Source organism: Magnolia sinica, chromosome 1 (genome assembly GCF_029962835.1).
Source record: "Magnolia sinica isolate HGM2019 chromosome 1, MsV1, whole genome shotgun sequence".
Classification (NCBI taxonomy): domain Eukaryota; kingdom Viridiplantae; phylum Streptophyta; class Magnoliopsida; order Magnoliales; family Magnoliaceae; genus Magnolia; species Magnolia sinica.
Genome location: NC_080573.1, coordinates 22,385,149 through 22,401,622, shown reverse-complemented (window position 1 = coordinate 22,401,622; position 16,474 = coordinate 22,385,149). Strand labels below are relative to the sequence as shown.

General features: G+C 41.7%; 1 protein-coding gene and 1 pseudogene across 1 annotated transcript; one reads left to right on the top strand and one right to left on the bottom strand.

The window, feature by feature from the left end:
* The first annotated feature begins 366 nt into the window (after positions 1 to 366).
* LOC131242876 (tropinone reductase homolog At5g06060-like) lies at positions 367 to 14,721 on the top strand. The gene is made up of 5 exons (XM_058241824.1): positions 367 to 569; positions 3,503 to 3,710; positions 11,916 to 12,132; positions 13,305 to 13,411; positions 14,362 to 14,721. The coding sequence occupies exons 1-5, from the start codon at positions 490 to 492 to the stop codon at positions 14,551 to 14,553; spliced, it is 804 nt and encodes a 267-aa protein (XP_058097807.1). The 5' UTR covers positions 367 to 489; the 3' UTR covers positions 14,554 to 14,721.
* The window catches only part of LOC131244881 (pentatricopeptide repeat-containing protein At4g20740-like), a 31,354-nt pseudogene continuing 28,072 nt past the window's right edge, over positions 13,193 to 16,474 (bottom strand).

Here is a 16,474-nt window from a genome sequence, read left to right as displayed (position 1 = left end):
ATAGCTAAGTTGGTGATTTAGCAAACTTCACTGAAAAGGAAACACTAACCATCGGAATTTTTTCCCCTTCACATGCTACTTTACTTCTAACTAATTGATTTAATGCGCGCCATTAAATTATTAATTAGATGGTTAGGATTGTTTGATCAGCATGGTTTTGGGGATAAGCTCCATACGCAGTGAGATTTAGGATGGATGAATATCAGTGCCAGGCATGAGGAAGATAAATGCAAACCATTTTATAAACTAACGTAAGACTGACTCTATACCACAAACCATGTGGAGTACGCCCACCAACAAGTGGCTGTTCTCACGCCCACACGAACATTATCTTAACGTCATATATAACTACGATTGATATTCATGCACTAGATACATTGGGTTTTGTGCCAGAGTATGATTAACCTCTGTATTTGAAATCATCGCTTATATACCAACATTCTATAATCTATAATTTTAGTAAGAGAAAAAAGCGTGAGAAAATAAAAAATGGGAGAAGTGCTGAAAAGGAAGGGATGGTCCCTCCAAGGAATGACTGCACTGGTCACCGGCGGCACCAAAGGACTTGGGTCAGCTCTCTCTCTCTCTCTCTCTCTCTCTCTCTCTCTCCCCTTCTTCTTCTCTGCACGTGACATTGTGGTACACATGGGTAGTATCCAAGCAATCCATCCGTGAAACCCTCATTGAGAAATACTGGGTGGTTAGAAAAGGACCAAAGTCTTATATTATATGGTAAGTGTGGCCTAGCTGGATAGTGAAGGGAAATGGCTTTCGTTAACGTCTGGAATCCTGGACAATAGGGATAATATGGATATTTTTGCTGGCCATAAAGCCATATTGTCTCACCATAAGAAGCAAACATATGCCCAAAACCTATAAATTCAATTGATGTGGTCCATCTAAGTTTAAGAATAGATTGATTTATGGTAAATTCATCTTAGTAAGTATAGTCATATCACATGGCATATATAAACCACAGCTGACCCCATACAAAACTAACATTGGGCACCTCATCTTCCTTACGGTGTATTCTACTTGAGTTTTTGGAGTGACCCAATTTTTTGTTTCCAAGGTAAACATAAGGCAGTGCGACTAGTGGGATGGCCTGGATCTCAGGCACGCTCTCCTCTACACAGTGCTCAGTCAGACAAGCGGTGTTTGGGAATGTTTAATTGGGGAAGGAGGGTAAATCCCATACAAAGGTTTTTTGGTTGAACCAAATGTACAATCATCCCATGAAGACCATTGTTAAGTTTTAATTACGTCCATTCCATCCATCATCACTACAAGAAAAAAGGCCTTCAGCTACAATTTTTTAACCTCAGTTGAAAAAATGAAGGCTGAAAGTGTCTTTTAGCCTCGGTTGCACATGTAAAAGGATTGGATGCCATTAAAACCTCACAGTGGACGCCGAACGTTTTACATTAAAAGCGAGGTACAGACGTTTGTATTGGATCCAGCCTCGCAAGGAACTTTTTACAACTCACAGCCCAGGTTATTCATAATGCGTGTATCAGTATACTATTCATGTCCTGATTCATCAGGACTCAAGGTTCCTCTCCACATCGTACTCTTTCACGTGCAGTGTCGGAGTCTGTACGCAAGTACAGTGTACTCCAGGCTCTCAGGCCACATGTTGCAATGTTGAAAACCATTCCCTCTACAGGTGATAAACTTTATTTTTTAAGTATAAAATATCGGTCCCATAAAAAATCATCAGGATGTATTTAGTAGCTGCCTGTAAATTAATTTATTTTACTTTAAATGGCAGTAATTTTTTTAAAGGAGCTTTTGGATCTTTAGTTACTTTTGATAAGTAGTTTATCTTACGCCACATAAGTACCTTATCTTAGCTTCTTCTTATCCAATAAATAAATATGTTTGACAAACAATTATAAGTTAAAATGTAAAAAAGTATGCATGTCTAGTATTCATCTTTCAAGTCTATTTTATTGTCCTTACATTCACCATCCATCATATGGGGCCATCTTTTAAAATAATTCATTCATTTTGTGGGCCTCACCTTTGATGTGGGTCGTCCATCATACACGGCCTGCCTTGATGTGGGTCATTCATCATTAGTGTTAACCTTTATTAATGTTCATTATATAGAGCCCATTTTTGATGTTGGTCATCCATCATGTGGGCCCACGATCAATGTTATTGTCCATCATGTGTGGCCCACCTTCAATATCCACCACATATCATGTAAGCCAACCTTCAATGTGGACCTTACATCATTTGGACCCAACATCCAATGTGGGCCGTCCATCATGCAGGCCCAACTTGGATATGGGCCACTCATCATTAGGTCCTACTTTTGATGTGGATTGTCCATCATGTGGGTGCACCTTGATGTGCATTATCAATCATGTGTGGCCCACCATTACTAATTGCCCGTCATTTGGAGCTCACCTTTGGTGTGGACCGTCTATCATGTGCAAAATACCGTTAATGTGGGTTGTCCCATGGATCATACATGTTAGGTCATTTTAGGGCATGAGCCTAAAATTGAGCATATACAAAGTTCAAGTGGACTACATGCATAAAAGTGGGGATTAAATGTCCATGGTTGAAGACTTCTTAATGTCATAAAAGTTTTAGATCAAGCTAATTTATTTTTTCCCTTCATCAAAGTCAGGGCGACCTCATGAACAGATTCGAGGACAAACAAACATCACCGTCACCTCAAAAGGTTTCAACTACTTGTGGTGTGGTTCACTTTAGCTTTGGATATGCTTCAATTTTGAGCTCATGACCTAAAATAGTCTAGAAAAAAAATGGATGGACAGCACGGATAAAACACATACATCATAGTTGACTCAATAGGGTTCTAACACCACCTAGTTACCCTTGTGCGTGGAATCATATGCAATCCGGGTCGCCAATACAAGTTCGTTCGTAAGTACGCCGTTTGTCTCACACCCACGTGTCTCCAACGGGAAGAAGAATCTGAACGTTAATTGGGCACTCGGTAAACTCTGTGGGGCCACACATGATGTTTGTGTTTTATCCATGCCGTCCATCCTTTTTGCCAGCTCATTTTATGAAATTAACTCAAAAATGAGATACATTCAAATCTAAGGTAGACCACACTAGAAAAGAGTGTGATTGAATGCCCACCATTAAAAACTCCTTGGGGCTCAAAAAAGTTTTGGATTAAGCTAATATTTGTTTTTCCCCTTCATTTCATGTATGTGTGACCTAATCAAGAGGTTTGATGGGAAATACACATTACAGTGGGCCATAGGAAGTTTTTAACAGTGGATGTCCAATCACCATTGTTTAAATGTGGTGTGGTCCACCTGAGATTTGGATCTGCCTCATTTTCGGGCTTATAGGCTAAAATGATCTCGAAAAATAGATGGAGGGCATGGATAAAACACATACATCATGGTGGGCCCACAGCACCAAGACATCGGTACTGGAGGGGTCACTACCAAATCTGAGTTCCGGTTGGTGTAACACACGCTCACGTGGGTCCCTTCGTAGTGTCATACAGGCATGCTATAGTAGAGGAGCTGGCCGAGTTTGGAGCGTCCGTACATACATGTGCACGTAATGAAGCTGAGCTGGAAGAGTGCCTCCGTGTATGGAAAGAATCGGGTTTCCGTGTAACGGGTTCTGTTTGCGATGTATCAGTACGTGAGGCCCGTGAGAAGCTGATGGAGGACGTTTCCTTTCTCTTCCAAGGAAAGCTCAACATCTTCGTGAGTTTACTGTTGGATTTTTATTCGCTCTCTTTACTTTAGTGCGTCTCTCCGTGTGTTTGTGCGTCCGTATACATATGAAAATGATTAAATGGGATGTTGAAAACATTGAACACGGTATGTGTTTTATCCACACCATCCATCCTTTTTGGATCATTATTTTAATGCGCGAAGCAAAAAATGAGATAGATAAAAGTCTTAGGTGGACCACACCAGTGGAAAAAAAATGGTGATGTAACACCTACCATTAAAAGCTTCCCGAGGCCTATTACAATGTTTATTTGTCGTCCAACTTGTTATTAGGTCAGAGAGACCTGGACGAAGGGATAACACAAATATCAGCTTCATCCAAAAGTTTTGTAACTCAGGAAAAGTTTTTAATGGTAAGCATTCAATGACTACTTTTCCATGTGGTGTGATCCATCTGAGATTTGGATTTGTCTTATTTTTGGGCACATCCCCTAAAATGATCTGGAATAATGGATGAACGGCGTGGATATAACACATACATATGGCGGGGCCACAAATCATCTTCCAGTAGAGACTGTGTGGCTACAGCGTCCGAAAACATTTGCTATGAATCCCATGGGACGCGAATTGCATGCTTAAGACTGCTAAAGTATTCCCGACAATGATGTATGCGTTCTTTCCGGGCTATCCATCCATTTTTGCCATCTCATTTTAGGGCTTGAGTCCAAAAATGAGCCCATACAGATTTCAGACGGACCACGCTACAGGAAACAGTTGAGGCCACAAGAGTTTTGTATCCCTTCGTCCAGGTCTGTGGGGCCTAAGCTGGATGGCAAATAAACTTTACAATAGACCTAGTAAGTTTTGTGTTCAATCACTATTGATTTCCTATGGTGTGATCCACCTGAGATTTGGATCTGTCTCATTTTTTGGCTCTTTCCATAAAATGATATGTGAAAATGAATGGACGGCATGGATAAAACACGTACATCATTGTGGGGCCCACAGATCACTGTCCAGCAGCGACGGCTACTGTCATTGTCAGTATGCAGTCGGCGTCCATCGCAATGGCCCCACCGTGATGCATGAAAATGATTCAATGAAGAAGTTTTCACCGAAAATGAATCACCATAGGCCCCATATTAAGCCTGAAAGTTGGGCGGGTTCAACTCGACCGACCCATGACCGACCCGACGTTGTGTTAGGCTTGGGCAGGATGTATCGAGTTTGGTCTCAGGCTTGGGCCATACAAACACCAACCCGATAAAACTTAGGTTGTGCTCGATTGAGGTCTTGTGTTGCCTAACCCAACCCGAACCCGATCAATATATAAGTTCCTTATAAATTAATTATAATTGAGTGTGGATCGTCTATATTGAAGGAACAAGAAATTCCAATGCCATCATGTTTCATTAGTTCTTGTCATTTCTGGTAACTCAAGCTAACAGGATACGCCATATTTCTCTCTCCCAAATAGATTGTTTGATACACAATATGACTTTTAAAGCAGTTGTCCTATATTTTAGCTTGTTTGTTTAGAAAAAATTTATATTACTAGACAATATATATATATATATATATATATATATATATATATATATATATATATATAATATAAAATTATAGGTACACAAAATAAGACATATTGAAAATGTAATAGACTAATGTAATAATGAAAATATTAGCATATATCTACCCGACCAACCCACCAACCCAACCGAGCCCGCTTGGGTTGAGAATTCCCAACCCGATGTTGGGTTGAGTTGGGTTAGGGTTGAGGTATAGGAACCTTGGGTTGAGCTAGGGTTGAGCACCAACCCGACCCATCCCGCTCGACTTTCAGCCCTACCCCATAACAACGTGTTGATGAGATCCACTCCAACCATCAAACGGACCACCCCTTGTTTGGCCTTGTGCACAAAATCAAACCGATAAGAAATTTAGGTAGGCCACTACAGCAGGAACAAGTTGAGATTGCATGCTAAACATTGATATGCTCTGAGTCCCTACCGGAGTTTAAGAATGGCCTTATGTCTATTCTATCCTTTAGACGGGGCAGATGTTTCACATGAATGGTACATAACACGGTGAGGCATTTACAAAATCAACGGCAAGAATCCTTGTTCCCTACGTTGTGGTCCATTTGAATTTCCAATCAGGATGATTTTTTAGCCCATGGAAAAACAAGATCTAGCACCTCTGATAGTCAGAATTGATGTCATAAACACATCATGGTGGGGACACCATGATCCATAGCTCAAGTGGTGGACTGAGTGAAAGATGCCTCGTTTCAACACTGAGGTCCTGGAATCGATCCCTGGTGGGGGTGGCTAACAGTGAAGTGTGAACTGACAGTGGGGTGTACTGTCACACCCCAAACCCGGAGATCGGATTCACAGGAATCCCGATCACCGAATCCAGTGCAGATAGCCTCTGTAGTACCCCATTCTCAGCTCCTAGTGTCCATACGCCAAATTCCGATCCTGGGATCCTACAATGAGAATTTTTTTTGTGCATTTATCTCACAATAAGTATAACCACAAATATACCCAAAACATAAAGGCAACATCATCATCACATATCCACTAATATAATCATTTGAATACAACGCTGAAAGGGAAATACATATATTGAAAATCAAAGCTCCAGAGGTTTGCTGCATGCTCCAAGCTCAATGCTACTGCAACCTAACGCCACCTGCACGTATCTATCGTGCATAAGCTTATAAAAAGCTTAGAGGGTGGTGTAAGTGTGTGCACAAGATAAGTGTCAAGTATTCAATACAATGCCATAATCATACATTGTCGAAAATAAGCGAAAATACTGACAAGATCATGAATCATATGATATCAGAGTAAACAGAAATATTATCAAGATCATGAATCATACGATATCAGAATAAGCAGAAATATTAATAAGATCATGAATCATACGATATCAGAGTAATGCGAAAACATACTGATAGGCCCATAAATACCATCAGCCTTATCCAGGCTATGCGATGCAGAAATATAATAAAATTAATATCATATACTAATGAAGTAATGTAGATCAACTATGCAATGCGGAGACAGCAAGCCAAATATTAGATGCCGATGATGCAATGCAATATGCAAATCCTGATGAGTCCACGAATACCGTCAGTCGTATCTAGGCCATATAAATGCAGAAACATAGCAACCCAAAATGTCATATGCTGCGGATGTAATGCGATATGCTGTGCGAATGTAATGACCCTGCTGAAATGTAAAGTCGGGATGACAGTGCATAGTATCTCAGACTATAAGGTCCATCACAAGGGACTTCTATCCAAACCAGTCTCATACTTAAATTTGGATAGTCAGACTCAATGTAGTAAACTTCTGATCTCAGGTTAGTCGCGTGCCTAACCGAAATCATGGTCATGCGAAGGTACATAACAATTAGTTGCGCACCACTAGCCCGAGTGGATAGTGAATGAAATGAATACATGAGTATGCAACTCCTACTCAATAAGTCCACATATCAGTACGGTTCCTCTCTAGAAAATCATCGGAGTTTAGTACACTCCAAATGACACTGTCCCTCTCCCAACAGCACAATCCAAGTGAGCGTAAGAAACCTCACTATCTGTCTGACCAATAGTCTGTCAATACCTATCTGGTACGTCGATAGCGAACCCATTTACGAGCTGGTCAAACTCAGCCTAGCTATGCCCCCTACTCTCGGGCGAGTAAGGCCACACCCCCTCCCAACCGACCACGACACAGTGGGAGACACGGCCTCCTGGTATTCGGCACTCGGGCGCTCATGTATCCACTCGGTCTCGACGTTGGGGCATCCTCTGATACCAAGAGAGTTTAGAAATTTTCACCCAGGGTCATCTATGGCAGCCTGATGGTAAAACAAATTTTCAGTGCCCCGTCTGACCATCCACGATATGCCTGTGGAGGCTACGGCCCTGATGTCGTCAAGGCGTACAGTAATCATAATGCAAGATACATGAGTCATACAATCCAGTCATGCATCAATCCTGCGCATATCGTGTACTCATGTGAGATAACTTTCGCCTATCAGGGAGTCTCATAACAATATGCTCAATGACATATGTAATGATCAACCACATCTCATAGCAAACATGCAGATGATACGTATGGGCATGTACCATGATGCTATGCTGTCACATACTCATAATCGGTATCAACAACCGGCATCGACAATCGACCTCGACAATGTGGACATTTAACCAACATTGCCCCCGTGGAATGACGCTCATAGATCCTAACATATAGTGGACTCATGACCTCACACAAGGGCCAAATATACAACACCATGGGCCTCACTCAAGAGCTTAATACACATCACGACGGGCCTTTCACATGGGCCTAACATACATCACAATAGGCCTCATCCATGGGCCTCAAATACATCACAATGGGCCTCGCCCATGGGCCTCAAGACATCAGAATGGGCCACGCCCACGGGCCTCAAATACATCACAATGGGCCTTGCCTATGGGCCTCAAATACATCAAAATGGGCCACGCCCACGAGCCTTAAATACATCACAATGGGCCTCATAACCTGGCCCTCAAATGCATCCCAATGGGCCTCATCACATAGGCCTCATATACATCAAGTGAGCTACATCAATGGACCGCACTAATATATCAAGGTGGGCTTCAGGGATGGGCCACAAATATATCAAGGCGGGCCATAAAAACATCATATTGGGCCTCGACAAAGGCCATAGATACACAATAGGTGGGCCCTGCTCATGGGCCCTCAAATACACCACATGGACGGCCTTATATCAAGGTGGGCCTCATGGACGACCATAAATATATCAAGGTGGGCCTCATCATATGGGCCGCACCAAAAATCATTTCAATAGTTGTAGGTGTAACATGTGTACCACTGCACACATGGCCCACGTATGATGATCAGCATTGTCCAAACATTATCCAGGTAAATCAGTACCATCCAAACATTATCCATGTAAATCGGCACTGTCCAAACATTATCCATGTAAATCGGCACCACCCAAACATTGTCCAGCACTATCTAAACATTGTGGACGGTGTGGATATGGAACATACATCAAAGTGGGGTCCACAGCACCATCCAAACATAATCCAGCACTTTCCAGCAATATTTGGACGGTGTGGATTAAACTATACATCATGGTGTAGCCATGTCAAAATGGATGGGTGGTGGATATAAGGTGGGCCCCACCTCCACACTCGTTGACGTAAAATCATCAACTATACAGCTGAGTACGATACACTAGCCAACCCATTTACAGCAGGTGGGTCCCACGTGGGGCCACCATAAGATAATAATAATAATAATAATAATAATATTATTATTATTATTATTATTATTATTATTATTATTATTATTATTATTATTGTCCAGCAAAACAGATGAACGGCTGGATATAGAACATGCAACAGAGGTGGGGTCCATTGTCCTGCCCAAATGGACGGGTGGACATAGAATACTTATATCAATGTCGGTCCTGCCCGTCCAGAACAGACGGACGGCTGGATACAGATTACATATACCATGGTGGGTCCCATTCCACACGTGCAGCACGTGTGGGATGGCCCCCACACAAGCTGAAAATGGATAGACGGTGTGTGTAAAGCACATGCATTACAGTGGGGTCCAACCACCGTTAGGTGGACGGTAGTGGATATACAATAAATACATCATAGTGGGTCCCACCCCACACGTGTGGGTGCCACGTCCATACAATGGACGACGAGGATAGAACAGATACATTAGGGTAGGTCCCACCGTCCTGGAATGGACGGTGGATGAAATACATAAATCATGGTGGGTCCACGTGGAAGTGGCCCACCCAAATATATATATTATATATATATATATATATATATATATATTACATATATAATATTTATAATATAATATATAACATATATAATATTACACCACCCAGTCCAGCATCCAGATCTTCTGGCTGTGCTGGACTGACGATGGATGCAAGGCACGTACATTCAAGGTGGGTCTCACGCACGTGTTGGCCACACGTGCCATCAAGGTCAGCCCACAGCTGCTGTGGTGCACTAGCCAATCCACTTCCAGGCTAGCGGGTCCCACGTGCTGATGCAGCACGTCGAGATGGTGGGCCCCACATTGGATCAAGCTGCAATTTGTGTTTTCCTTTCGCCTAGGGCTGCTGGACGGTACCAGCAGTGCTGGACCGTCCAACCAACCACTGGACACCAGCAAGGTGGGATCCATTGGTAGATGGTCTGGATCAAATATTAGGTGGGCCATAAGCCATCACAAGAGAGAGAGAGAGAGAGAGAGATCGGAGTAGCGGAGGGACCCTGCCACTATGGGTCCCTCTTGATACAACACATACATCAAGATGGGTCCGACATATGTAGGCCCTTAAATCACAAATCAAGAAAATAAATCACCCACCTTAGGATCTTCTTCTTCATTCTTCCACCAACGCGTTATAGAGCTTCAAGGGAATAAGATTCAACGGTTGAATCAATTTTAGAGGTTGGGATTGAGTGATAGGAAGGTGAGCCACACATGGCTTCTCCATGGAAGCCATGAACGATTCTTCTCTTGGGGTGGCTTGGGGGAATGAGAGAGAGAGAGATGATAGGAGAGGAGTGATGGGAGAGAGGGATGGTGAGTGATGGGTAGGTGTACTTGGTTGTAAGAGAGTGTTGACTTTAGGGGAAGGGTGGTTGTACTTAGGGATGGGGTGTGAGGTGATGGGAGTATTTTGATTGATTGATGGATTGATGTGACATTTCGTAGAGATTCTCTTGAAATTACAATGTGAGATATTTTTTCTCGAACTGGACGCGGGCCCACGTCTCCTGGCCCGAGTATCACCTCAGCGCGTGAGACCCGGCATTGGAACCGCAGCGACGGCGCGGTCGCTAAGGTGCAAGTTTCGGGTCAAGCCTACTCTTAAATACGGGATACGACTCAAGATCGCACACAAATACCGATAACAGATCGTAGGTCACCGGAATTCAACCGGAAGGACCGCGGAAGCCTACGAAACGGTACAGTATAGGATACGGGTCTTACATGTACTAATGAGCTAACAGAATTTATAATATATATATATATATATATATATATATATAAACATCATGGTGGGGCCTACACAACTTCTTCACCGTAATTTGAGTAGAAACATTTTCACCATATCATTTTAATTTTCAGTACCTGTGTGTATGATTGCTTGATCCTAGTCATACAATAAAAACCTTTGTTGGTCCAAAAATCAGGCTGGTCCATTCATCATGTCATCACCAAGTAATTCGATGAGCTTCATCATCATGGGAATAAAAGACAGGCGGGAGTTGCTCTTTAAGGGAGCGGATTAGGTGTTACCCGGGTAACACATTAGTGGGTGTTAACCTTACCGTGTGGGGCTAAACTTGATGGGTTTTTTTGTGTATCCATGCCGTCCATCTGTTTTCCCATATAATTTTAGGAGGTGATCTTAACAAATAAGCAGATCCATATCTCAGGGAGACCACACAACTGGAAACAGTGTTGAATGAGCATTAAAAGCTTTTTGTGGGCCACAAAAGTTTTGGATCAAGCTGATCTTTACACTATCCCCTCATCCAGGTCTGGTTGACCTTATTAACAGGTTGGATGGAAAGGAAACATTACGGCGGGCATTAATGTGTGGACTACGATATTTTTAATAGTGAAGATTCAATCACCACTGTTTCCTATGGTGTGATCCACCTGATATTTGGATCTTCTTAATTTTTGGAAACACATCCTAAAATGGGCTGGAAAAACATATAGATAGTGTGGATATAGAACAAAACATTATGGTGGGCCCCGTGGATATACAACACATCATTAAGGTGGGCCCCATGGTAAGGGTAACATCTATCCACTCCCACTCTTTAAATAGGTGTGTTATTAAGGTTTGATTTGAGATGCTTCACTCTCTACTATAAAACCTAATCCTAGGGAAGCCCTTTCACTCTTAAGAAAATATCAGCATCCAAAACCATGAGGTTTACATAGTGTGTATAGTGTTCTTTCCCATCAATGTAACTTACCATTGTTTAACCATGCATGGGTGTGTGTGGTGTGAGTGCGCTGATGAATCAGAATGACCTGGTTTGTGGCACTAGATGTCTTCTTAACTAAGGAAATTACATGGATCCTTTTTTTCTTTTTCCAACGCGTAGCAGTGGTTTTTTTGTTATGGTTGCCTTTTGCTTTTTAGATTTGCAATGCAGCGACATTCCTCCTTAAGCCAACAGCTGAGGTTACTGCTGAAGAATTCTCATTTGTAACCGCTACCAACTTCGAATCAGCATACCATTTCAGCCAACTCGCTCACCCTCTCTTGAAAGCATCAGGACAAGGAAGCATCGTTTTCTTATCATCAGCCGCTAGTTTGGTAGCTACATGTGCTGCGACAGTTTATTCAGCTCTCAAAGGTAATCTTATGGAAAATGTGAAGAGAAATGATCAGATACAGCCGTTGGATGCATCATTACTTGTAATGCAGACAATTTCACATGTAGTATATGCCGTCTTAACAAATTCCGGGCCACACCATGATGACCACCTAGTAGGAAAATCAGGCTGATGCAGTCATTGTACTACAGGCTATCATTGATATTGACATTTGCATCCTACTCTGTTTGCTCCAACCTAATTCTCATTGTAGGGGATCATCATAAGGTGGCCCACTTTTTGCACCAATGGGATATTCTGTAAGACATTCTGCATATGTGATTGTTTGGGAGGGAAAGTGGTTGTATCATAACTTATGATGCAACCGTTGTATCTGATCATGGCTCTTAACATAAAACCCAAGTTATAACCTTCCTTGGAAGTTTGTTAATCGACCGCAAACACACACGAAGACCCAACAACCCCACCGGTCCATGCCACAACAAAGACCCATTTACAAGGGGGTGGGGACTCGAAGTTGTCCATCGGGCAGGTCCAACCATGTAGAATCCCTTGCTCAACTGATCTGAGGTCCTCGGCAATTTGAGGAACAAATGTATGGGTAGGGAAAAAAAAATTGGAGTGTGTTCCTCTAAGCCATTCATTTGATTCACAAATTCTGGGGGACCTGATCAGTTGACTAGCCTTATGGGGCAAGGGAATCTTCATTGGAGTGTTGTAACTGCTTGATGGACAGCTTGGAATGACAGATTTGCACGTGTAATTAGAGGGTGGCTATTTCCACACGTGGAGTCATACACATCCACGCATGGACACATGTGCAATTATGAAATGCATGTGTGAGATACGAGTGTCCCATAAGGTTGGAAATCATGCTTAAATCTTCTGCCTAAAAACCAGACAATTCCATTGTTCAGGTGGGCCACGACATACAAAATAAATTGATGGGGTTTTTGTTTTTTTTTTTTTTCTCTATCCTCTATCCGTTCATTTGTTTTGATATGTTGTAGCCCAGCTGAAGTGTGAAATGGCCTGAGTTCTAGGCCAGAAGATCTAAAAAGGGTATCATACCTGAAGGAATGCTGAAATCTCACATGTGCCACAGCACAACACACACAAGAGGGGTTTTTTTTTTTTTTTTGTAATGACAAATGAAGCATAGAATTTCTAATTAGTCTTATGTTTTTATTAGGAGCATTGAATCAGCTGGCAAAGAATCTGGCATGCGAGTGGGGGAAAGACAATATACGTACTAATTGTGTTGCACCATGGATGAACAAGACAACCTTGTCTACCCCTGTAAAATTCTCCCCTCCGATTTTCTATTCACTTATGGTTGAAAGAATCTGGAAAACCAATCACCCTTGTGAATCTGAATCCCCAGAGGCTGAGTCCTGGAAAAAAAAAGTACCCCACCCTTTGCTTTATGTGGGAGTTATTTCATACTCTGGCCCTAGATACACACGCACTCACAAATTGTAGACATGACATACATCAACCCAAATTAAACCGGCTAAATTTTGAGGCACCCAATATTGCCAAGGCACAGTCTCAAAATTAGATTGGTTCAACAATCCTAACTTCTGATTCATGGACACTTGTCAAAATAGGGCCATCAGATATTTTCAATTTCTAACTGTCCAATAAACATTCATCAATACGATAGTCAAATAAGTGTGACTTTCGGTTTATTGTACATCTAAACTGGGTCCCCATCTAGACAAATTAATTTGAATTACTTACATGCCACATGGCAATTTGTAAGCAATTTATAGTTGTCTGTGTATCATCCATCATGCTGCCAGTTTATCAAGGTTTTCCTCAAGCTGAAAGTGCATTTTTAATCGGGTGCAATGTACCTTTCAGTTCCAGACAACTGGCTACTACACCCCAATGAGAATTTGATAATTCACAAACTTATTGAAAGGAACATCTCCCATGCTGGAAACGAAACAATAGAATATGGACTTACATAGGGTATTTAGACCAACAAGAGAGGAACAAGTGAAATCTTGAAAGCAATTTTAAGCAAAAAATAAATAAAATCAAAGAAAATTTTGGAAAATTGGTTCTGGATTCCACTTGTTCCTCTGAGACTGGTCTGGTACCCTATTACGGCAGTTTGTAGTCTACTATATTATTTCCCCTCACAACAATAATGTAATTCACGTTTTCTCTTCTTCTTCTTCTTCTTTTTTTTTTTAAACTTTTTTCTTTCTTTTTTTAACTTTTTTCTCCTCCTTTTAAAGGTTCTTGGAAATAAGGAATTGGTGGAAGGAATGATGGCACGAACTCCCCTTCGACGCTTTGGCAATCCAAAGGTGGTTTCATCTTTGGTGGCGTTCCTTTGCCTGCCTGTTGCTTCATATATCACCGGCCAAGTCATCGCTATTGACGGGGGATTCACGGTGAATGGTTTCTACCCTGCAAAAGACGAATAATCCAATAACATTCATGGAGGCAAATGACAATAAATATTTCGTCTAAATCCATTTGGATTAAGCTATGTTAGTCGAACAAAGAACATCCCCAGCACCTGGTTGAGATAATAGTATCATTGATAAATCAGGAATGCATAAATAACATTATGAGTTTTTCATTGCCTTCCATTTCGAGAATCAACGGTTTGACAAAGATGGTGCCACCAACATGATTGCACCAGCTCAATATATCCATCTACATCACACAAATGTAACCAAGAGGTACAATGGGTGATTGTCCAATTATTTGGATGATGGGAACATTGGAAATGGTAGAGATCAAAGATCTTGACCATCTTCTCCCATGGATTAGCCAATCTAATCATAGTACCCCTATGAATGCCAATGTGGCACATATGCAAGATCCAGGCTTTTTTCAGGTGGGCCCAACTTGGTATATCTCATAACCTGAAAATCAAGCAGGTTTACTCATCGGGTAGACCAGACATGTACCTCAAACACAGAACCATTCATTCTTCACACAAAGGTGGCTCACTTCGTGACCTTGATGGGCTTAGTTTTGGGGCCACTGCACATATACACAGTGAAGAAAATAGAATGGAAGGTGAAGGAGAAAAGGAAAAAAGGATGGGCAGACCCACTCAGAACTATGGTTTTGTGAAGGAGAAAAGAAAGAAAGGTTGGGTAGGACCCACTCAAGTAATGTGGTTTTCATATTCAGAAGGAAAAATACTTTAGTATTGTAGTAGAGAATTGATCACCTACATGCAACCCAGATGGGAACTTACCATGCAGGCCTTATCTTTCCTTCCAACATGCCACATGTGTATGACATCCATACTAAGCAAACAAAAGGTCACATCATGATGATTGCTCTTCTCAAAAATCAGGCTGATCCACTTGTTAGACAGGCCACAACCATATGATGAGTCAGACCATTGGTTGTCTGCTGGTTCCAAAGGTGTTATCCACATGAAGTGGACCAACCTGATTTTCATGGTAACACCTACTGTTTGCATGGTACCAAACGGTCTGTGGCAAAGGTTCAAAAAACACACGTATAGGATGATCCTAATAATATAATCAGTAGCATTCTGAGGAAAGGTTGGAAACAAAATTGGCTGATGGTCCACATCTTTATTCTAAGAATAAAAGATGAGAAATGGGAGCGAGCCTCACCTGAGTTTTCCTACATCATGGTTTCACAGCGAATGCGCTGCCCTGGATCAATCTGCATATGCACTTGGATGATCACATGTGATGAATCCCTTCAAAAATTGCTCTAGATTTGCATGTTATTGGGAAAGAGATTTGAGTGCAAAAGAGAGACTATTGCCTACAACTTTATAAATATGGGTATATAAACCATAAGGACCCGTTTGGTTGCTACTCTTGAAAATAATTTTTTTGCAAAAAAAAATATCTATGGAAAACAAATTCTGAAAACTTGCAAGATGCTGTGTCGCTGCATGTTCTGCCAACAGCTAAGAGATGCTGATTGTAATCAAGGAGACCATTCCGCCCCTCAATAGCCTCACTCCCAAAGTCCCACAGGCTGCGACTTTGGGGTTATTCGGCAGCATGGATTCTGACTTGAGAATCCAAATCCTGGAATTTCAAACCCGGATTTTGCATTCTTTCGGTTGCAATCGGTAGCTGAGATTTTCAATCCAGTAAAATTCAGAAATTACATTTGGCAACCTGGATTTTGGACCTTTAAGAGACTAGGAGAGAGCAGTAATGATAGTTGGAGAGGATTGAAAATTTAGAATTTTGCACCCCACTTTTTCTATTGGATTGTAGAAGGGGTCCTTGTGAGGATTTTCAATCCAAGTTGGATTCGAAATCCAAAATTTTGGGGTGGTGCCAAACATGACTTGAGTTGAAAATACCGGATTCTAGTTCCTAATTACCCAAAATC